The sequence below is a fragment of the Neovison vison genome, chromosome 3 (assembly GCF_020171115.1).
Source record: "Neovison vison isolate M4711 chromosome 3, ASM_NN_V1, whole genome shotgun sequence".
NCBI classification, from domain to species: domain Eukaryota; kingdom Metazoa; phylum Chordata; class Mammalia; order Carnivora; family Mustelidae; genus Neogale; species Neogale vison.
Window position 1 is genome coordinate 55,751,437 of NC_058093.1, and position 22,556 is coordinate 55,773,992.

The 22,556-nt window shown below is 41.0% G+C and overlaps 1 protein-coding gene across 9 annotated transcripts in view; it reads left to right on the top strand.

Annotated features, from left to right (window-relative positions):
• The window catches only part of UPP2 (uridine phosphorylase 2), an 84,267-nt gene that overhangs the window by 22,832 nt on the left and 38,879 nt on the right, over positions 1–22,556 (top strand). For 6 of the 9 annotated variants that reach the window (XR_006383811.1, XR_006383814.1, XR_006383813.1 and 3 more), the window contains exons 3-4: positions 920–1,040; positions 6,754–6,900. Coding sequence is in view for 4 of the 9 variants with exons in the window: in XM_044242107.1 (XP_044098042.1) it covers positions 920–1,040; positions 6,754–6,900 (268 nt within the window). In the remaining 5 variants the exon portion in view is untranslated. Of the gene's footprint in view, positions 1–919; positions 1,041–6,753; positions 6,901–19,016; positions 20,158–22,556 lie in introns of those variants that run through there. The other 3 variants (XM_044242104.1, XM_044242106.1, XM_044242108.1) reach the window with 2 other exon arrangements.

Genomic DNA, 22,556 nt, shown 5'->3' on the forward strand with positions numbered 1-22,556 from the left:
TTATGGTTATGGTTACAGTGGGTTTCCAAATTTCGTGTGAGAATTAGTAGCAGGTATCACTTAATTGCCAAGATGCCCCTAGTGCTTGCCCAATGCAAAGTCTTTGTACCCAAGAGGGGAACATGTTGAAGAACACATTTGACCCTCAAATATTATGTAAGAATGAAATAGCCACTGATTCAAAACTCAGTTCCAGTTACTACAAATTCCAGCATAGAGGGTCTTTCTGGAGAGTTATTAGAACATATTATAACTACCAGGAGTTACTAAATCTTCTAACCTATTCTGGTGATAATGATTTTATTGTAGCAAATGCTGAGGAAAATAGGGTTATGGTTCTGAGTATAGCAACACAACCTCAGCTATGCTCTGAATGGTGAGATGTGAATGTAACCCATACCTTTACCCTCATACCTTTCAGAGTTCTCCCTGAATTAGCAGAGAATGAACAAGGCCACCATGAGTGCAATGAAATGGATTTACTCTTTCATTTAGTACAGTGGAAGAGGACTAATTACAAGGCAGCCAAATTTATATTTCCTCAGAATCAAGTCAATCTTGCAAAAAGCCCTTTTTCAAAGGCTCACTGAAAAGAGCCCTGTGGGGCGATGAGAAATGGCCATGCCCAGACACACCCGTACACCATGCCATCCCTACCTTCTGCTCTTGACAATGAGGGCTGAACTCAGTGTAACTGGCAGGGAGATGTCTCTGTCTGATCCTCGCAGATGGACACATCTATCAGCATGTCAGGTAGGCGTCAGTTAGAGCTGACTTACGTTTTCATCAGCTTTGGCAAAGTCATAATGATTATGTAAATTAATCTGAGGGCTGTTAACTTGTAATGAAGGAAGAAAATATGTCCTGTGCATGTACCAGTTTGCAAGATGTATAATGACTTTCTCTTTTCTCTCAACAGCATGGCACTGGCATTCCCTCCATTTCCATTATGCCTACGCTTCACAAACTCATCAAATTACTGCACCATGTCTGGTGCTGTGATGTTACCGTTATCAGAATTGGTACATCAGGGAGAATAGGTGAGATGGGTTGATTTCTATTATTAAATCCAAGTGATTTTTCCCTACAGGGTAGCTGCCAAAATAGAGCAACATACTCAGAGCCCATCAGATACCCAGATGGGCTAGAAAGTGTCAGGAGGCTGGGCTTGAGGAAATTTAAAGAAATTTAAACTTAAAAAAAAAATTAAAGAAATCTAAAGAAATATTTCCTTTTTATCTTCCTCTTTTTTCCTCTGTGGAAATCTGGCATGAGAGATCACACTGCCTATTGCCCAGATGGACTTAGGTATTCTTAAGGGGCAGAATGGAAGAATTGTTGACAAATTTGTTATGAGGGTTAGTGTAAGTTTTGAGTATGAGTAAATTTTGAGGCTGAGGAATTTTATAAGGGACAGAAATAAGTGCTTGGAGGGAAAAATTAATCACTAAGATTTGCCTCATTTGTCAGCTAAGGAAGCAGACTTCGGAGCCCTTAGGAAAGCTCTGTTTTAGCTCATGTCGGCGACTACATCCTATTACTTGGGGCTATTTTCCTCATCAATGCACCAGAAGAGATCAGGCTGGGTTTTTAGAGAAGGGCCAGGTGATATTTCCTAATGTTTGGCCAGGGCCCCCTCCCCACTACCTTTTTCCTCTGGTCAGGTGCTGTGCCTCTGCTTCCACACTGGGTTGACGCCAAGTTCTGAGGAAACTTCCTTTCTTTTTCAATCTTTTCTCCAGGATCAGGCGTTGGAAGGAGGTGATTTTGCCATGTCACCAGATGCAAATAAAGACAGGACATTGTAGCTAAGAAGGTTTGGTTGACAGTGTGACAGGACTGCATGGGCATTGTCAAAAGGGCTGTGACTTTGCTTTCAGAATAACACAGTTCTGGAATAAGTGTGACCTTGGAAACCTTGGACAAAGAATTAGAGAAGTGACTTTTCCAATTGCCAGAACCACTGGTTGTAGAGTGATGCTTCACTAGAAACAGACATGTTCACAAGGATTATGCCCTTTCTACCACTTGACTTTGTATAGGGTCAAGTCCAGCCATGGCCCTTACAGGTGGCATAAAGAACATCTGTGGATGCCCATCCAGAAAGAGAGAGAGAATGTTGGCCATCATTGTTAAATCAGGCATCCTTCTGGATTGTTGTTCCACCCGTGTTACCCCCAAATAATAGGTGGTAGATAACAGTGCATTTGGGGATGAAATGCATAAAATTGTTATTAAGATTGCTTATAATTTGGGGTTGTGGGTTCTAAGGATCTGTCTTCATTGCCCATGTCATGCAGTGCACCACCCTTGATGCTGTGTCTGCCACGTGATATGAACAAGGGTCCAGCATGTGCAAGGCACTCTGCTGACCATCCAGCTCAGTCATGGATCCTAGTTCTCTCATTTTGTGGCAACGCAATGTATCCAGGCTGCCCCAGTATCTCAATGAAAGTCTATGAATGGTGGGAAATGAAACCACTGTGCTGCTGTGGAGACATTCATTTTGAAGTTTTGTCCTCGTTAGGACCTTAGCTTATTGATAGGATGAGAATGTTTGTTTTGTTTTAAGCAGCATTGCATTCAGAGACGAAGGAGGTAAAACTCATTCCTTTGTTCATGTTCCCACTCCTTAGATGAGCCAACAAATCGAGGATATAATACCTGATTAAATGGTACTTTGACCTCTGAGAGATTTTAACCAAGATATTTTAATGTTCTAAAATATCTAAATCTTAGGATGGTAGGCGAATAATATCACTTTTGATGCCCACATTTTCAAATTTCTTCTCAATCACTTTCCTGTTCTTGGGACAGGTGAATAATTCAAGGAGCCTCATATTTGACTTATTTTTTACTTATTTTAAAAGTGTCTGACCCACCAAGTCTCTTTCATCATGGGTCTTTCCCTGGACCTTCTTAATCAATCTCATGTTGATCAATATTGGAATTTATAAAAACCCAGAAGGATATGGCTATTCTCTGCGTCAGGGGTTGATAAACTTCTTCTGTAAAGGGTCAAACAGTAAATATTTTAGGCTTTGCAGATCGTATGATTTCTGTTGGAACTTCTCAACTCTACTGTTGTAGTGTGTAAGCATCCAGAGATAATATACAAATGAATGAATGTGGCTATGTTGCAATAAAACTTTATTTATAAAGACAGACTGAATTTAGCTCATGGATTATAGTTTAAAGATCTCTGCCCTATGGCATCTCTATGGAAGCATTCACTCATTCAACAAATTTTTATTGAGTAGCTATAATGTAATAGGCATAATGCTAGGTTTGCAAGACAAGAGTAAACAGACATTGCTCTTACCTTTATAGAGCTCGTATGTTATCCCAGCAATAGACAAACAGTGAGTAATTACAAAGTATAATAAATGTTAAGGCACAGAGAGTCTAGGGTACTATCAATATATGTCCCCTTATCCAGGCTGTAAACAGAAACCAGAATGGGTCAAAATCTAGATCAAAAGCTGGGCTGGGGAGATTTAATGTAACTTATCCATATTGCTTTTTATTTTTTCCCCCTCCGTGATTCAGTTTTGAAAGAACTGACTTATGTGCATACCTGAAAAATGAGTTGGAGGTGGTTTGATGAAAGAGTGTGGGGGAGGACAAGACAGCATTGTAGGCAGGGAGAATGGGAGTTGGCAGTGAATGGTTTCTCGGATCCCTGAGACTTGAGTTCCTGAGTTCCCTGAGCAAGCCAGGCTTTGCAGCAATGAAAGGTCAGCCACGAGGCCTAATCTACATGGGGTTGGAGTGGGGGAGGATCGATGTGACAAGAATCAGAAGGGAGAAAGGATAGAGATGCAAAGAAATTATAGTAATCAAGGAGTTGCAGAGAAGATTAAATATCAAGTAGTCCCATCACTTTATGAAAGCTACTTGCTGGCAGGCTCATTTACTTTATTCCTGACCTAATTTACTCAAATTTGAGCCTGAAGGCCACTACTAATTTGCATGTCCAAGAGTCATGTTTGTCTTGAAATCTAAACCTGATCACGTTGTAAATGTGAATCTGGAAAGACAGCAAATGTAAATGCCTGTTCTGAATGTTCTTATTTAATTGCATTTGCAAAAGAAAATAATTTAAAAGATGAAAATAGGGAGAATCATTAGCAACCAGCATTAATTAATGTTGGCAGAATGGATTACATACTACATGTCAAAAGTAAACTCTAAGTGACATTTTCTGTAACCACTCTTTTAATCCCACATTGCAATACTGCCCTGGGGTCTGGGGTAATAACAGATGCCGCTGCAGACTCCTTCCTTGAGCCCTGGCTCAAATAGGTAATCTTGGACGACATCACCACCTGAAGTACTAAACTTGACAAGGAACTGCCCTAGGAGCTCCCCAGCTCTAGCAAGGGACTCCCCTCCCCCCTTTACAGTCCTTATCAGACACGTGATATATACCTAGGATTTTTACGAAGGTGACAAGAGGTTCTAAACTGGGAAAGCAATAGAAAATTGTCAGCAACTCTTTGTTATTCAAAGCCATATTTTACATTAAAAACTCTGCTTTAGAAAATTAAATAGTTAGGGATTTACAAAAGGAACTGAAACAGCCTTTTTGACTTACTAGAGTGTAAGAATATAAGGACATAATAAGCAGCACACAAACATCCATAATGAATTTATATTGAGAGTGAGTTTAATCCTCCAAGAACAAATCAAATACTAAAATACAATTAGCAATGTTAGCCAAATCTTATCTCTGTTTATGCCTTTAATTTAAATTGGTGACTCTGGGAAAAGAGGAAATGCCGATTCTATGTTTCTGCCATTTTGAGGTACATTCAACAATACCCAGGGAAGAGTGGGGACCAGGAAATAGGGAGAAATATTTGGGGAGGAGGTCTAAAGGGATGGGTGGTCTCAGAATGGCATTTTTATCTCTCAACCATGAGGGGTCCTGAAATCAGGTGATTTGCCAAGTAGTAGCTCTTGCTACAAGGGGTGGGGAGGGGCCAGGAGAAAACACCCTCAAGGGCAGACCCTGCTCATTGTACAAGAAAGAACCTAAGCAGGATTGTTACCATTCCTTGAATGGCCTTCTAGAAATCGTGTAGCGTTGTTGCATTCATGTATGTTCATCAAATTTGGTATTATCTCATCTTAAATTATGTTTCTTTTCTTTTCCCTTGGATCAGACTTAGGGCATTATATTGAATTTTTTAAAAATTATGTATGGAAACAGGTTATATTATCTTCAAATGTTACTTTAGGTTAGTAAAAGGGGTGTCCGTACATATGTGTTATAGAATAGGAGGCATGTTGCGTCTGATAAGGTTGAGACTCTGTCATAGGCCACAGGCCCCTTCACTGGGAGGGTCATCGATAGGTTTTAGCCACAGCTTGCAAATGGCGGCCTGTTGGAGTCAATGTTTTCTTTGGCCTGCACAGTATTTTTTAAAATGTGAATTAGTTTGCCAACGTTGAAAATTTCTGGAGGTTTTGCAAGAAAGTCCAGATTTTTGGCTTCTTGAGATAACATAACATAAAAAATATAAAATAATATAAGCATGGCAGCCCTGGCCAGCCCCAGCTATCATCCAGGCTAAGTTTGCTGAAGGTAAGGCCAGGCTGTTCTTTCCTTCAGACCAGGCAGACCTCATTGATGTTACCTGCTCAGCTTCTGGGACATGGGAGTTTGAACTGACTTAGATGACACTGTGTTAGAGGGGTTGGCAGGCAGCAGTGAGGAGGAGGGAACAAGGAGAAGCAGACAGCCAGGGTGGAAGGAGCGTGTAAGAGAAAAGGGAGAAAAAGAGTGGAAAGGGAGCCAAAATGGGGACTGTGCAAATAATGGTTGGTGACAGTGTATCAGCCTTCCTGCTTCAACCCTCCACTCAAGAGGGAGCTGCGCGGGCACAGTGGGGGAGGCAAAATAGCATCAGGCTTCTCCAGAAGGAAGAAGCTTCCTTCCTTCTGGCTTCACTAGCTGACACAGGTGATAAATGAACCCTGAGAGCTGACTAGAAGGAAAAAAGCAATCACAAAAGGGTGGCATGCAGCCCAAGACATGTGCGGCAGGGAAGAAGGGAGGCAAGTTGATTGCTTGAATGTGACTAGCACTGTCCTCGTGGGGATGGAGAACTGCAACGTCTCAACCACCATCTTCATCCTTAATAGCTTCTAGAGGTTTGAAGCCACTTCTTCTCCACCAGCACCGTCCCTGAGCCATCCCCCAGTCACAGAAGCAACCTGAGATTTTCCTCAAAGGGCAGATCTCCCGGCAGCCCTCCAGGTCTTGCTGTCCCAGTACAGTGCTAGCTGCTGTGGCCTCTCAAGGATTACTTTTCCCAGAACTGGAGTGTTCAACACTATGGTGACTCCTCTCTACGAGGGACTCTTTTTTTTTAAGATTCTATTTATTTATTTGATAGAGATCACAAGTAGGCAGAGAGAGAGGAGGAAGCAGGCTCCCCACTGAGCAGAGAGCCCGATTCGGGGCTCGATCCTAGGACCCTGAGATCATGACCTGAGCCGAAGGCAGAGGCTTTAACCCACTGAGCCACACAGGCGTCCCACTACAAGGGACTCTTAAGCCAGGCATGGCCGTGCTTCAGGTGCCTTGAAGGGGAAATTCAGATGGCTGGATGTGTCCTACCAGGAGTGCAGACCCAAGCATTAGAGTTAGCCATTGAGCACTTGGGTCCCCAGCAAGCTGCTTAGTGATACTACTGCCACGTTGGTAGGACATCAGGTTGCTAAGAGTTCTCCACTCTCTTTCAGTCTGGGGTCAACCAGGTGGAGCACTGGAGTCCTTTTCCAGAGAAGAAAAGTTACATTGCTTGAAGGCAGCATATAAAGCCAGAGTCAGAAATACTGAAATGGAATCAGCAATGTTTATTGCTCTGTGTAGATTTTGTGGTCTAAAAGGTAAGCTATTCATGAAAGCCTCTGGTCCAGTTCTCCTTTTTCATGAAGTTATTTTCACTTCACAGGAGAAGAAAAAGGGATCCAACTATATATTACTTGGGGTTGAACCATGCCTTGTAATTGTTTATAATATCATCATAATATCTTATGGGAAGCAGGACATTATTCTAATTATGCAGATGAGGAAACCAAGTCTCAAGGGTCAAAAGTGAATTGCCCAAAGTCATGAAGGTTATATAGTCAGGACCTGACAGCAAATTCCACTTTCTTGATCCTGGTATTGGCTGCTATTTTCTGTTGCAATTAAATGTATCAGGACATGATACAATTGAGATATTCGTAAAATAGTTCATCAAAAGACAAAACATCAGTAGGAGTTGTATGTTTTCAAAATTAATTTACATGTAGTTTTGTTTTTTCCAAATTTTTATTTTGAAAACTTTTCATAATTCAGAAAAAATTTTAAAAATAATAAAATCTATGTACACTTCACCAAGATTAAATAATTTTTAATATTTTGCCATATTTATGAATGTTCTCTAAATATTTATAGATGTATATGTATGTAAATAGGTGTGTGTAAATATAAGTACACATACACCTGTTTGCTTTTCTCCTGATTCATTTGTAAATGAATTGCAAACATTATGCCACTTAGCTCTTGTGCCTCAGCATCATTTCCTAAGAATAAAGATATTCTCCTAATAACCAAAATCCCATTATCAAACAAACAAACAAACAAAAAAACCCAAAAAACAAAAAAAAACAAAACTAAGGGAAGTAAAAAGAGCTTCATAACATCACTTACTATCCATACATATTTAAATTTCCCTAGTTTTCCTAAAACATCTTTTATCGATTTTTTTCTTACTCAACATCAAGATAATTTCATATATTACTTGGTTACTATACCTCTGTATTTTTTATGTCTAGAATATTCCCCCAATCTTCCTTTTCTTCCTATGACAATGAATTTTCTCAAAGAGTCAAGACTGTTAACTTGTTGAATAGACCATGTTCTAGATTTGTCTATGTGTTTCATCAGAGTTTCACTTGTTCATCTTACTGCACATTTCTTGTAAGTGGAAGTGACGTCTCGTGGCCTCACTAGATTCAGCGTTATGGCAAGAATACTTTACGGCAATGTAAACTTCCAGTTGCGCTTCCTCAGGGAGATGTAATGTGAAGATGTCCTACTATTAGTAATTTCAAATTGGATAACTTGGCTCACGGGGGTAACTGCCATTGCTTTGCACTGAAAAGTTAAACCTTTCTCTTTGTTTGGAACAAGTAATCTCTGCAGTGACAATTTAGCAACTGCATGAACACCTTGTAACGCAATCATCTTTTACCAATGATTTTAGCATGGGCTGCAAAATGATGATCTTTAATGCAATCATTCCCCCTACATTTAATAGCTGACGTTCTGCTTTAAGTTTTTCTCTCATACTCTTTTCTCTTTCTGTCTGGCAGTGGGGGGTTGGGGAGTAGTTATTACTGCTTTGTGGATCTAGTTCGAATCAATATGTTGTAAATGGTTTCTGTCATTGTTTTTGATACACAAACTCTCCCAAATTTGACCAGGAAGAACCCCTTCTAGCATACTCTTTTGTCCTTTTGGCATAATCCTCTTAGATCTTGAGAATTTTCTTGCTTTCAAACATAACAGGATTCTGAGGCACGACTTGCACTTTCCTTGCCTCAAGTCTGGAATGAGCCATTTCTCCAGGAAGCTCTGGTGCCTCTTGGTGCAGAACGATAACAAAAAACCAAACATGAGTGTGTCATGCATTTTAATTTTTGGTGAAATTATTCCAATAGAAGCACCAACCTTTGGCTACCACCAAAAAAAACCTGATGACATAAAATACAATTTTCATGAGCACTCATCAAATAACTATTCTTTATGATTTTCAATAATTTCATAGTTATCCTCTAGGTTTTAAAAATTGTAAATTTTATTGATGGCAGAGAATAAAGCTATAAAGAAGCTATAAAGTGAATAAAATATTATTTTTTAAATAAAATATTCTTCATTACATTGATTAAGAAAGCCTCAGACCTAAAGCAGAAAAACATCATCTAAAATACTGTTTTTAGTGAAAGCAGTCTCCAAATATTAACAGTGATATCCAAGAAAATGTTGGAGCAATTTTTTTCAGAATGATGGTTTTGCATTTCGGACAATTGTCTTTTTTTTTCCAAATTAAAAAAAAATAGGACATATAATATCTCATCATCTCAAATGTGTTTTATGGTGTGCTTACTGAGTACATGATACAATACTAAGAAACCTAGTTTTCAAGTCAAATCTTTGGTTGGTAAGATTTATCTCAATTATTACCTTCTTAAAGAAAGGACTTTCTTTTTTATTAAAAAAATTACTTATTTATTTTAGAGAGTGAGAGAGAGCACACCCATGGGAGGGTGGAGGGGCAGAGGGAGAGAGAGAGAATCCCTAAGCAGACTCCTAGCTGAGCGTGGAGCCCAACTCTGGGCTGGATCCCTGGATCCTGAGATCATGACCTGAGCCAATGCCAAGAGTCAGACACTCAACCAACTGAGTTACCCAGGAACCCTAAGAAAGACTTTCTTCTGTCCATCAGCCTAGTGGCCAGAGTGCCCAGGTACTGGGGATTTAGCAGAGGACAACACAGATAGTCCCTGCCCCGTGGTGTCTAGTGAGGGAGACAAACAACAGCAAAGAGTGATATATAACAACAGTAATATGTTAGATGCTGAAGAGTGCTATGGCAAAAATTTGGATAGGGGAACGGAACAGAGACAAAACAGAGTTGGATGGGAAACCACAATTTTAAATCACATGGTCAGGGAAGAGTGCATGGAGAAGGTACTATTCAGGAAAATGGCACATGGATATGTAGGGAAGAGCCTGGGACATGCAAATCAAAGGTTCCCGGGCAGGAGCATGCAAAGTGTGTTGTAGGAACAAGGAGACCAGTGTGACTAGAGGAGGGAGAGCAGTGCCGAGTGGGAGGAGGTGGGGGTGTGCAGACTGTGTGGTCACAGTGAGAACGTGAATTTCACTCTGAGGGAAATGGGAAGCCACTCTAAGGCTCCGAATAAAGAAGTGACCACATCTGACTTGCATTTTAACAGGTGCCCACTGGCTGCTGAGTTGGGGAGAGCCTACTAGGGCGGGGCACCACAGTCAGAGGCAGGGAGGGGAGTAAGAGGGTAGTATGGTGGTCCAGGGGGAGATGATGGACCAGGATGGTAGTAGTGGAGGTAGTGAGAAGTAGTCAGATTCAAGGTACATTTTGAAGACAGATGCAACAAGATTTTTGGCAATTTGATATGGATTTTGAGAGAAAGACAAAAGTTGAGAACAACTTCTAAGTTTGGGTCCTGAACAACTGGAAGGATGAAGTTAACATGACTGGACTGGAGAAAATTAGAAGTAATAGACATCAAACGGAGGCTAAGTAAGCAGGTGGATTTGTGAATCTGGAGTTTAGATGAGAAGTTTGGGCTGGAGAAGTAAAATGTAAGTTTACAGCATAAATTTGGCATTTAAAGCCACACAGCAGATGAGATAACAAAGCAAATGCATCTAGAAACAGAGGAGAAAAGGTCTTCGATTAGATGTGAAATGTTAGGCGAGGTAAGGGAGATCCAGCGAAGACCAAGGAGGAACGACCAGTGGAACTGGCAGTACATCTGGAGAGTCTAGTGCCCCATCTCCCAGAGAAGAAGCCTCCAAAGAAGACGTCAAGAATTATAACATGTTAATGTGTCTTTTAATCACAGGTAGAATTTTAATTCCAATATTTGTCCTTAGAGTTGATCAATTATAATATATAAAACTACAAACAAATATACGCAGTAACATTTCTAAAAATACATTTTAAGAAAGAAGTTACTGCTCATACAAAGAGATTACTCGTAGGACCACCATGTCTCTCAGAATACACATAACATGCAGATCCCTGTAATATATGGGTGAAGAATTCAAATGCATCCTTATCCTCTTTAGAAGGTCATCATTAACACCCTTTTCCCCCCACAAGTTAGTGGGAGTGAGAGCTGCAGGTGGTGGCGGCTTGACCTTGCCCTGAGCAACGGTCCAATCAGCACACCATCTGTAGGAACACCTGGATTTAGACATGTCTGCCCTAGGAAACGGCTCCTCGCATTTCTTTATTATAGAAATAACAAGTGGTCACTTGAATCACGGCTCCCCATAATATGCAAGTGGAGAATCGATAACCAGTTTAGTTAGACAAAAACTGCCTCCTTCTAAACAGTGCTGCCCTGGTTTTAAGTTTGGTGATGACCATCAGTTCTTTCCTAAGGGGCACTGATTGGCAGCCAGGAAGAATCTAGGCTTGTGAATGCTGGACCCTGATTCATCTCTCTTTAAGGGTGTTGCCAAAACCCCAGAGAGGGCTTATGAGGGAACTTTCTGTCCTTGCTGCGATTCCTTGTGACCTTGCTCTCCCCGCCCCCTGCCGGAGCTCTCCTAGACTCTTCTTTCCTGCTTCCTGTAGCTCTGGAAGCCCTGCAGACCTTCCCTTCCCCTGCGGCTCTGGACCCATAGGTAGCTGATCCCAGCCTTACAGCACCTAGCTTCCTAGCCTCTGCTGCAGCTCTCGCCCCAAGCCGACCTCTTCTGGACTGCCAACATTCACACCACAAGTTGAATCTGTAGCTCTCATCCTGTAGTTCTCGGGGGTATTTCTGTCGGAATTTCTCTGTGGTGATGGGGACTCTTATCTCCCTCAGACGCCACTGTTTTCAAGGTGAATTCCTGTTACAGTGCCCCCGGCAGATTGACCAGCAGGTCAAATCTCCATGCATACAATGCCACCATGTCCCCATCTTTAATCACCACTTTTTAACATCCTTCCCCCACAGCAGTGAAGCTTGGAAAAACTCTGTGTGAGCTCAAAAAGCTTGCTGTGGGGAACTGAGACAGCCTTCACAAGAGGCTGCTTTAACATGGAAGAACTTAGGGAGAAGACATCAGTGGTTAAGTACCACTGGACAATGCATTTCACTTGGTAGCAATGGCTCAGGGCCCACAGTCTGTAGCTGACCTCTCAGGCCTATTCTCCTGCTCCCCCAGCCCCCCACCATTGTGTTCCTACTGTTAATAATGGCCACCTCCACCCTGTCTGTCCAGACCACCTTCTCTAATGGCCTTTTCTGTCCTTTGGATATCACCAGATGACCACCAGATAACCACTCTGACTTCATACAAAGGTGGTGATGGCTAATGGTTTCAACTCATAAACAGCTTGTTATTTAAACAAGGGTCTTCTAGAAGCCATTGTTCTAACTCAGAGGAGTCACTTGCAGAATTTGGATTGATGCAAAATTGGATCTTTCTTCATCCCTCGGGGAAAAGGTCTTGTGTCCAAGTGGATTACCACTTCTTTTTTTTTTTTTTTTAAAGATTTTATTCATTTATTTGACAGACAGAGATCACAAGTAGGCAGAGAGGCTGGCAGAGAGAGAGGAGGAAGCAGGCTCCCCGCTGAGCAGAGAGCCCGATGCAGGGCTTGATCCCAGGACCCTGGGATCATGACCTGAGCTGAAGGCAGAGGCTTTAACCCACTGAGCCACCCAGGTGCCCCAGTGGATTACCACTTCTTATCTTATGATTCATATCAGCTCTCTCCACAAATCTCACTTCATCAGCAAGCCTTCCTTGTATGATGACCTCAACTCAACTCACTCACCCATTGTACTCCATTTCTCTGCATCACATTTACCACTATAAATTATACTCTGGTTTCTCTATATATGAACTTATATACTATTTTACATATATTAATGAGTTAGAGGTATATATTTAACATCTCTCTCCATTAGAAATATAAGCGCCGTGAGAACATGGGACCTTGTTTGTAGTTTTCTGGCTATATCCCCAGTATTTAGAATAATATCTGCCATCTGGTCATTCAATAAGTATTTGCTACATGAATGAACAAATGAATGGAAGGAATGGACATTAATTCTCATTTACCATGAAAAATGACTATGGCAAATTCATCTGGTTCCTTCATTCCCTGACCATAACTGATGGCTTGGAATTGCTAATGGACCCCAGAGGATCTCTGAACTGTCCAAACAGAAGAGGCAAAGCCTTAGAGTTAAGCCTTCCTTTGCTGTAAGAGTCATCCCCTCCTGCTGCTGGAGCTCCAGCCCTTGGATCCTTTGATGTCTGATAGGTGTACAAACTGCTTGAAAGGTACTCATGGACATCTATAAGTCACTGCTGTTATCTTGATCTTGTTATCCTGAAAAAGAACAGAGGAAATCCAGTGTTGCTTTAACAAAGATTAGGGTGAAGGGAAATGATGGCATTCACAGAATTATTCCCCACTGAAAGGCTAAACCTTCAGAATAATATAAACCCACTGTACAATGCTGCATAAATGAATTCATCTATGATTCTATAATATGCATATCCCCTTCAAGCAAAATCCAATTAAAACCCTAACACTCTGATTAAAGATGATAATCCTTTTGAACTGTGAACTTGTGATAAGTATGTTCAATTTGTACCCATTTTTAAAAGACAGTGCTACCTTTTGACATACGCTTGCTTGCATGGCAGTAAGTGAAACCTAATATATATCTAAGATTAAGTTCTGCGTAAATCCTCTTCTTTGTCTTTGTTTCTGTTATTTGCAGCACTCACTGTGGTTTTTTGTTTTGTTTTGGTTTGGTTTGGTTTTGGTTTTGGTTTTGGTGTTTGGTAAAAGAAGAATCCAGTGTTATTTCTTTTGAAATAAAAGTTACCAGATACTGGTAACTTTGGGGATATAGTCAGTCTTTATGATATTACTTCATTACAATTCAATGAAAGGGAGCAGAATCTTGATTTTTAACTCAATTTTATATTCTTCTACTGGTTCCAGCAATGAAGGATAGTGGGCTCTGGGAACTGCATGGCGATCACTGGTAAAGAAGATATTACAACAAGGATTAAAGATTACATTCGATCTGGAGTTAGAGCATTTCTTAACTGCAAAATAGAAAAAAAATCAGGGTTTTTAAATATTATCACACAAGGGTAAGAAGCAACTAAATGCCACTCTCTTCACTCTCCCAAGAGACAAACTGTGGCTTGCAGAAGTTCAATAACTAACCCTCAAGTCTCCCAGTTAACACACAGTTGAGCTGGGACTGGAGCCCAACTCTGATTTGAGGCCTCTTTGCACCATGCCCTGCTGTGTCATCCCAGCAGCTCCCCACGGACACACAAGGTTCACAGTCTGTTCAGAAGAGCAACAACAACAAAAGTGCAGATTTCTTTTTTTTTTTTTAAGATTTTTTAATTTATTTGACAGAGAGAGAGATTGCAAGTAGGCAGAGAGGCAGGCAGAGAGGGAGGGGCAAGCAGGCTCCCCGCTGAGCAGAGAGCATGATGTGGGGTTCAATCCCAGGACTCTGAGATCATGACCTGAGCAGAAGGCAGAGGCTTAACCCACTGAGTCACCCAGGTGTCCCCAGATTTCTTTATTTTAAAAAAGTTGTGAGCAGATAGTCATTCCACCTCAGCCAGCAAACCCTAAGGGCTCAGCCTATACCAAGATGGTTAGAGTTGGAATCAAATAAAGCATTAATTTGACACTTATGCAGTAGGATGTATCGCCATTATTTTGCAAAGAAAATTAGTACATCTGGGAAATCAGGCATAAATGGTAGGTAATTCATTTATTACTTTTACAAAAACAAGATTTTAAAAAATTCTTTTTTCTTTGTTGGTTTTTATATATTTTTAATCAAGGTAAGCCTCTATAGTTTTATTTCATTTATTCTAGTTGTCCTCTCCTACCCTCTATCCAACTCCTCCCTTCCACCCTACCAATACACGCACATATTAGAGGATCATTTTGGGCCATTGACTCAACCCTTTGTCTGTTTGACATTGCTTGTGACCTTTTTGGCCCTCACTGTGACCCCAGTGAGGCTTCCTGGGTGCCCTCCTGGAGTCTCCCACCCCCAGCACGTCAGGTTCCGTCCTCTGTCAATCCTGATGCACCTCCAGTTGGGGGTCCAGCATCCAGCAGATGCTCAAGGACTAAAGGCTGCAGCTGGACTTCCTGGAGATGAAAGCATGCCCCTCACACCAACAAGATAATTGGAAGTGCATAAGCTGAGAGTGTGGACCGGGGAGAGACCTCTGAGATCCAACTTGCCCCTCTCTCAAAGGGTGAAATGAGGCAACCTTCCAAGGAAACCCAGCTAGGCAGAGAAAGATAGATGGATGAGAACTGAGATTTCCTGTCTCCTGATCTCCACTCTCTCCAGTATTCCATAGGTGTAAAAGAGTAACACATTTATCTACTGACAGATTACTTGTATTCTCTGTTTTTCTTTTTTTTGAATGGGCATTGGCAGCAGCTTTCAATAAAGGAAGAAAGTTTAATATAATTTAAGCAAAGGTAAAGAGAATATATATATATATATATATATATATATATATATATATATATATATATTTAAGGGAGCAAGTGGGGAGTTTTCAGTATGAAAGAGGCACCTGGGAGTATAGTACTAAAGCTAAATACTTAGATTAAGTTCTGAGTTTCCTGGAGGCCAAGTTGAAAATGGAAACACTTTGAGTTACATAACATTCATTATCTAATAAAAGAAAGCATTCGAGACTTCATCCAAATGTTCATCTGAATGTTAATCTTGAGTGAAATTGTCACCTATATTATAATAGATAATGTCTTCAATAATTCTTTTATAAAATATCGGGCAATTCTTGATGGAGTTCATGCTAAATCTTGGTTCTGTCTAAAATCAGCATTTCTTTGGGAACCTAAAGCACTGGGGTTCAGGTATGTAGTTGTATCTTGATTTGATTCAGGATGAAGTTTAAAGTTTTTAAAGCAATGGTTCTCAAATACTAATGTGAAAACAATTTACAGGTAAGGTTTTCTTTTCTATGTAGATTTACTGCCCTCCCTCACCCTCATCCCTCATTCCGCACATCCAGGATAGAGCCTAAGAATCGGCATTATTCACAAGCCCTGGGGACGACTCAGTGGCTCAGTTGGTTAAGCCTCTGACTCTTGGTTTTGGCTCAGGTCATGATCTCAGGGTGGTGAGACTGAGCCCTACATGGGGCTCTGCAAGCAGCTTGAAGTCTGCTTGAGATTCTCTGCCTCTCTCTCTCCCTCTGCCCCAACTCCTGCTCTCTCTCTCTCTCTCATATAAACAAAATCTTAAACACACACAATACAAGCTCTGGTTCTGATCCAGGGGACCAGTGGGACACATTCAAAGAAATACCAGTCTAGAAGAACAAATTATTCCTATGCTCCTTAGCTTTGATCCACCCCTTTGAATATAAATTTTCTCCCCTTGGTTTTGACTAGCAGCCAATAGCCTGAAATTGAAGATTCAGGGAAGACAGAGGATATGCATAGGCTCTGGGTTGTTGAGATTTCTATGTTTTATATTCCACACATATACCCAGTAAAGATGGGGAGTGTAGGGGGTCATGAAAAAGGCTGGGGCTAAGTGGAAGAGGAGCAGTCATAAGGGCCAGCCTGGAAACACCAACTAACCTTTGCTTACCTGGAAACACCAAAGCTAACCTTTGCTGCTTCACCATTTTCTTAGGCCCAGCTTTATTTGGGTTCTGCAGTGCACAGGGCAATTTGTGCCTTGCCTTCCTGTCTTTGCCTACCTACAGTTTATGCAAATACCTTGCTGGGAGTCCATCTGAATCAGAGAGGGAGGGCTGAAATGGGGGGTCCATCGAGATCTGTGGATTCCTAAGGTTTTCGTGGTGGATTTCAGGGGCCCTGAATTCCCTGAAATGATACATGAATATTTTGTGTGTATGTGTATTTCTGTGAAACGAGGTTCCAGTGACAACTTTCATCAGATGCTCAAAGGGACAATAAATGATCCCAAAGAATGCAGAATCACTAGGAATTCCTGGTGGGGCTGAGGTACATCAAGCTCCCTGTTCATGTTGGTGTGTTTCATCCCATGACAGCCTAAGGTCAGTTAGTTGACAATTTCCTTGGTGACAGCTAGATCACGAAGTGTCTCTCCATAGGAGCCACTCTCCCTGCCCAATCTGAGGATTATGGTAGCAAAGCTGTCAGGCTTAATTTTGACAAATTGTTTTGGGTAATTAGTCCCTTTTAATTGCTCATGGAAATAGTAATTTTTGGTGACAAGATTATTATATGCTACTTGTTAATGGGTCCTCCAGGGTCGAGAAAACACCGATGGGGTTGCTATGACCTGTTCTTTTCCATCTTTGGCGTTCCCCTTGAAATCACCAGAAAAGACATTTAGTAAAGCCAGCTTCCACTCTGTGAAAAGTACAGAGCACGAGTTTCCTTTTATCCTTTTGCCAAGTGAAGGATTAGAGAAGGACTTTCAGCTTTTCCCTGCTACTGCCAACCCAAGTCAGGCTTCACAGACTTGCTGATCATTAACTCAAAGAACTGAGGAAGTTTCTAGCCCTTCCCTTTGCTTATTTACCTGTTCAGCCAAGTTGCTTTACAAGTGAGTGAGTTTTGAATACACAGGGTCCTAGGTGATAAAATATTTGACTCAGTTCAAGTTGAATATTTTCATTGCTTTTCACTTCACTGAACAGGAGAATCAGGTTGACCAAGAGTTCAGGGCAGGTCTGGGAAATGGTTCACCATGTGCCTGCTCAGGGGAGCAGTAGATGGAAGGCAGAGAACTCTTCTCAGCTCTTCAGGAGGCTGGCTATTTACTAACTATGTCATTCTGGGCCATTTTTTTACCTCCTTATGCCCTCATTTCATCATCTGTCAAAGGGGGTAAAAATAATAGTTAGCTCATAGTATGGCTGTAAGGACTCAATGATACTGTAAATAGTCGGCATATAACAAGAACTGAACCGAACAAAAAGGATAGCATCTCATATCATTACAGTCCATTTTTCCTTCCCAAATTAATGTCTTATTAAGCAGTCTGAATTAGTGTGGAGGTCAAAAAAATAAATACTACATCCACACCCAACTTGATCTCCATGCCTTACAAGCTTGTTAATGTAAGCACATCTAATCCTATGTATACCAAAATGTATAACTATCTAAAATGTTGCAGATGAGGGGCACCTGACTGGCTTAGTCAATGAGCATGTGACTTTTGATCTTGGGGTCGTGAGTTCAAGCCACACATTGGTTGTAGAGCTTACTTTAAAAAAATAAATAAATAAAATAAAATGGTACAGCTGAAGACAGAAATTACTACATTGCTATCTATTTAAAGTAGTTAACATTGATTTCAGCTGTGTAACCATGTTCCTTGAAATCAAAGATTTCATGTGAAATTGACAATAAAGAATTTGTAGGGGACCCAGTTTTTCTCTCTGGTTCTTCTTGGTGGAAAAAACCAAAGATACTACCTTCATGTACCTTCATGGTGACTTTTCATAACGGAGAGATTCTTTTGTTTTGTAATTTTTTTTAAGAAAAAGATGTTTGTACTTCTCCCCTGGTTTCATATCTATCTTAAAATTTTTATTCCTATTCTTTAGAAACTAAATTCTAAAAAAATTTTCTCCCTCATGGTGTTGGCTCTTAGGTTTATGCACTTCATTTCATATTTTCCTTCTCAAATTTCACAAGGGTCAGGGATCACATTTATTGGTATTTCCTGAGGTTTGCTTTCATACCTCTTCTCTATTTACTTTACTCTTCAGCAGGGGCTGAAGCAGGCAAACTCAAACATCGCACCACAGAGTAAAATGTCATCTCAGGAGTAATAGCTCGTTCTCCGGTAATACCCTCAAGCAAGAAGATCCTTCTTTAAGAATTGGCAATAGGATAGAAAGCTGGGAGCTTTGCGTGTCTAGGATGGCAAAGATCTCTCCGTATTCTTGTCCTAAACACAAAGCTTTCCTGAGCCTTAAAAAGGAGAGTGCTTAAGATTATCCCAGTTAACTTACTTAGATGGAGTGTTTGATGGAGTCCACAGAAATATGAATTATATGAAAAGCTAGAGGGTTCAGGAAGTTTCATCTATGTAATGGGAGATAATACAAAGTACATATGCTAGGGAGATCGGGATATTTGTCTGGTTTCTGCACAAAGATAAACCCATTTGTTCATTAACGATGTCACCTGCTTTTCTAGCTCCTGCGCTCCATGTGACGCATCTTGTCGGACTTAAATGTGACCAGATCAGCTTACCCCATGAGCAACAGCCTCAGCCCCTAATCTCCAACTTCATCAAACAGCAGCTTGGATTTCATGACCAGATGTCATAACTGTGTAGCCCAATCCTTCCCTGCAAGTTTGCAGTTTGAATTGTAGTGCTGAAGTCATGTATTATTTGTGATGTTTTTATGTAGTTCTTATCCATGTGCTACAAGCATTACAGAGTGGTTTTATAAAACCCCTTTCTCTTGAAAAATGAATTTATTGTAAAGGAATTTAATGCTTAATATTAAATTAAAATTTCATCTTAGAATAACTTAGTCTAATAATTAAAAATTTTAAACTCCTGGATTGTAACATTTGGAGTTTCATATGTAGCATTAATTAAGCTCACATCAAAATAGATTAGCCACTTGTAGATACAGTTTCCAGACACTCTGTTTCTGAAACCAGTCCAGAAATGTTGGAACATCGTCAGGCACTTACTAGGTGTTGGACAAGTGACAGAAATTGATGATGCACATTTAGAATAGCTACACAAAGAAAGTGCCTGTGTGATGTAGGTCTATATGAGAAAGTCACCCTTCAGGAAATTTGACCACTCTTCTTTCCACCCCCTGTGTGATTTCAGTGCAACATGGACTAGGATTGGAGGCTTATATTTGCCTATATTTCTGATTTTATCATGGAGTATAATAAGTCTAGGCCATATATTTATATTCAGATGAAAACCCTAGGTAAAAGAAAGAATAATCCTGATTTTTTTCAGAACTCACAAATGACTAAATTGCCTTCTAGCAGTTTTCTTGTCTTTTGAGGAAATGTTTCAAAGAAGCCATATTTAAAAATCTCATTTCAGTATTAACCAAATAGGGTGAGGAATTAATAACAACTGAGTTTAGACGAGTTCAGGATGAGAAAGTCGTGCTTTCATGTGACTGTGCTTCATGGGAGCTGCTGCCCCCTGGAGGGGTTTCTGAAGCCCGAGCAGTTGGGAAGTGTGGATGGGGGATGGGTGGAGGATGGCTGACCCACTTGTATAGTGTGTAACGCTGTGGACAGATATTTATACGGTCATGACTCAAATAAAGCTTAACACCAACCATAATAAAAATTATCTGCCACGTGAGTGACAGAGTGGAGGCACAGGGCGGGATTCCTGTTGGTGGTCAACATGGTCTGGGCTGCTGGAGTCTGCAGGAGCCTGCTCCTGCTCAGAAAAGGATTTTCTCTTTTAATCGGTGACAATAAACAACCCTCCTGAGAGGTGCATCAGTTTGAGGACTTCTTTTGGCAATAGATATGTTTGGAGTGCGATTTCTAGGGTGCACCAATAATCGATCATCAGGTAGAAAGATCAGAGCTGAGAGTAACGTAGAATAACACCACAGCCCCTAGTGAGGTTTTCCCGTTGCTTCGTATCTTTGTAGACCACATGGAATATTTCGTAGTGCAATCCATTAGCCTTCAGGTTGAATTTTTACCTGTCAGGTCATGGAAAAGCTCCTTTATTTTCCTTTTTATTGGGAGAAGAGGAAGTTATGAAAGAGAGAGAAGAATTACAGTTAATCATCATCTCAGCTCCTGACTAGGAGTGTGTGTGTGCATGTGCGTGTGTGCATGTGTGTGTGCCCCTGCCTACATAAGTACATAAGTTTGTGAATGAATGTGTGTTTTCCCCACTAGTTATTTGCCATCTCAGGAAATGGTATCAGCAGAACAAGCCAGGGACCTGGGTGACCTCTTCAATGATTCTGTTCCTTCCCAGTCAATTGCCCAATCCTATTAACTGATTCTCCTAAATATTTCTCCAATATGTCCACCACCTTCCTGGTCCTCAACCTGGAGTCCTCCCAGCCAGCCTTGCCCACAGCTTCCCACAGTGCCTCTACAGCCTCCTCAAAGTACTCACCACAGCTTGCAATTATGTTGTGATTTGGGTCATTATTTAATGAACGTCTACTGCCTAGACTATAAGGTTTGCGAGGGCAAAGTCTGTACCTGTTTTATTTACTGACATAACCAAAGAACCCAAAACAGTGCCTGTCACATACTAAGTGCTCAATAAATATTTGTTAAGTGAAGAATGAATCCTCTTGTTAGCATTTCCTGTATAAACTCTCACAAAATGCCCAAAATCTTTGCAAGACTCATCCTTCCTTTAGTCAGTCCCTTGTCAGCATGGCTCCCCCGACTGCCCTTCCCATCTCACTTTTTGAATGAGGAAGAGCCTCTGTACATTAGTGTAGAGTGTGGCAATGTCTAGAACCTGGATTTCTCCTAGAGCATATGGCTTTCCCCACTTCACAACCAAATCCAGATTACCCACCTTCAGGAAGGTCTCTAAGCTTAATTCCCCCTCACCCTATCATGACTTCCCTTCTTGTTCCTTTCAAACTAGGGTTACCCTAGGAGATACCAATTTGTTTTCAGTCCGATATTGTGTTGAGAACTGAGAACATGCATCCTTTTTCATGAACTTGGTTTATGACCGCCCAGCTTATCCTCATTTGAAGGGCCCGTGTCTCCCTTCTACCCTTAGACTGCCATGGAGTAGCTCCCTGTAGGTATTTTCTGACTGCTCACCTGTGCCTGCCTTTCACTTTACTGCTAATTTCATCTTCTCCACTCACTCATTTCATCTTGCCTTCCTTGAACACTCTTCAAGAAACAGATAGGCTTGCAAAAACTCTCTTCTGGTTATTCTATGTATAGGGGTTTCTGTGCATTTTTTTATATGTTTGTTCCTTTGTTCGTTCATTCATTATAAATACATATCCATCCTTCTTCCCTAAAATAATTAGAAACAGTTTATAAGAATAATAAAAGCACATCCAGATAGTATAAATTAGAATAAATGAGGAAGGAAAAGGAACCGTGAAGGGAAGGGGCTTCACTGGCACAGAGCCTGGAGCTGATACTGAGATGCATAGACACGTTCCATACAGTCTAGTCATTAGCAGATGGCAGGCCATAAATTGGCTTTGGGCTGGCTAGCATTGCTTCATAAAGAGAAAATTTTACAATGTCTCTAAGATAAAATGTGAACTAATAATTAGGAGAAGAACAACTAGTCCTGATTCTAAGAGGTCACAGTGTAGTGCAGTGAGAAGCGTGGGCCCTGGAGCAGATGGCCCGGGTGTGGGAGGTGGGGTAAGTGGTGGTCAGCGCATCTACTCCAAGTGATTCTCAACACTAGTACACATTACGATCACCAGGGAAGCCTTTAAAAAACACCATTTGGAGCCCTTCCTCAGGCCAACTAAATAAGAATCTCTGGGGATGGGACAGGGAACCCCTGTCCCATTTTTAAAAATCTCCCCTGGTGATTTGCTGCCAGGGTCAAGAGCCAATGATTTAGAAGAATGGGTAGCCTGTGAATAGGGCAGGGTATTCCTCTAAGTGGACTTCTACAAGTCTTTATTTTTTTTTTTAAGATTTTATTTATTTGACAGAGATAACAAGTAGGCAGAGAGGCAGGCAGAGAGAGAGGGGGAAGCAGGCTCCCCACTGAAC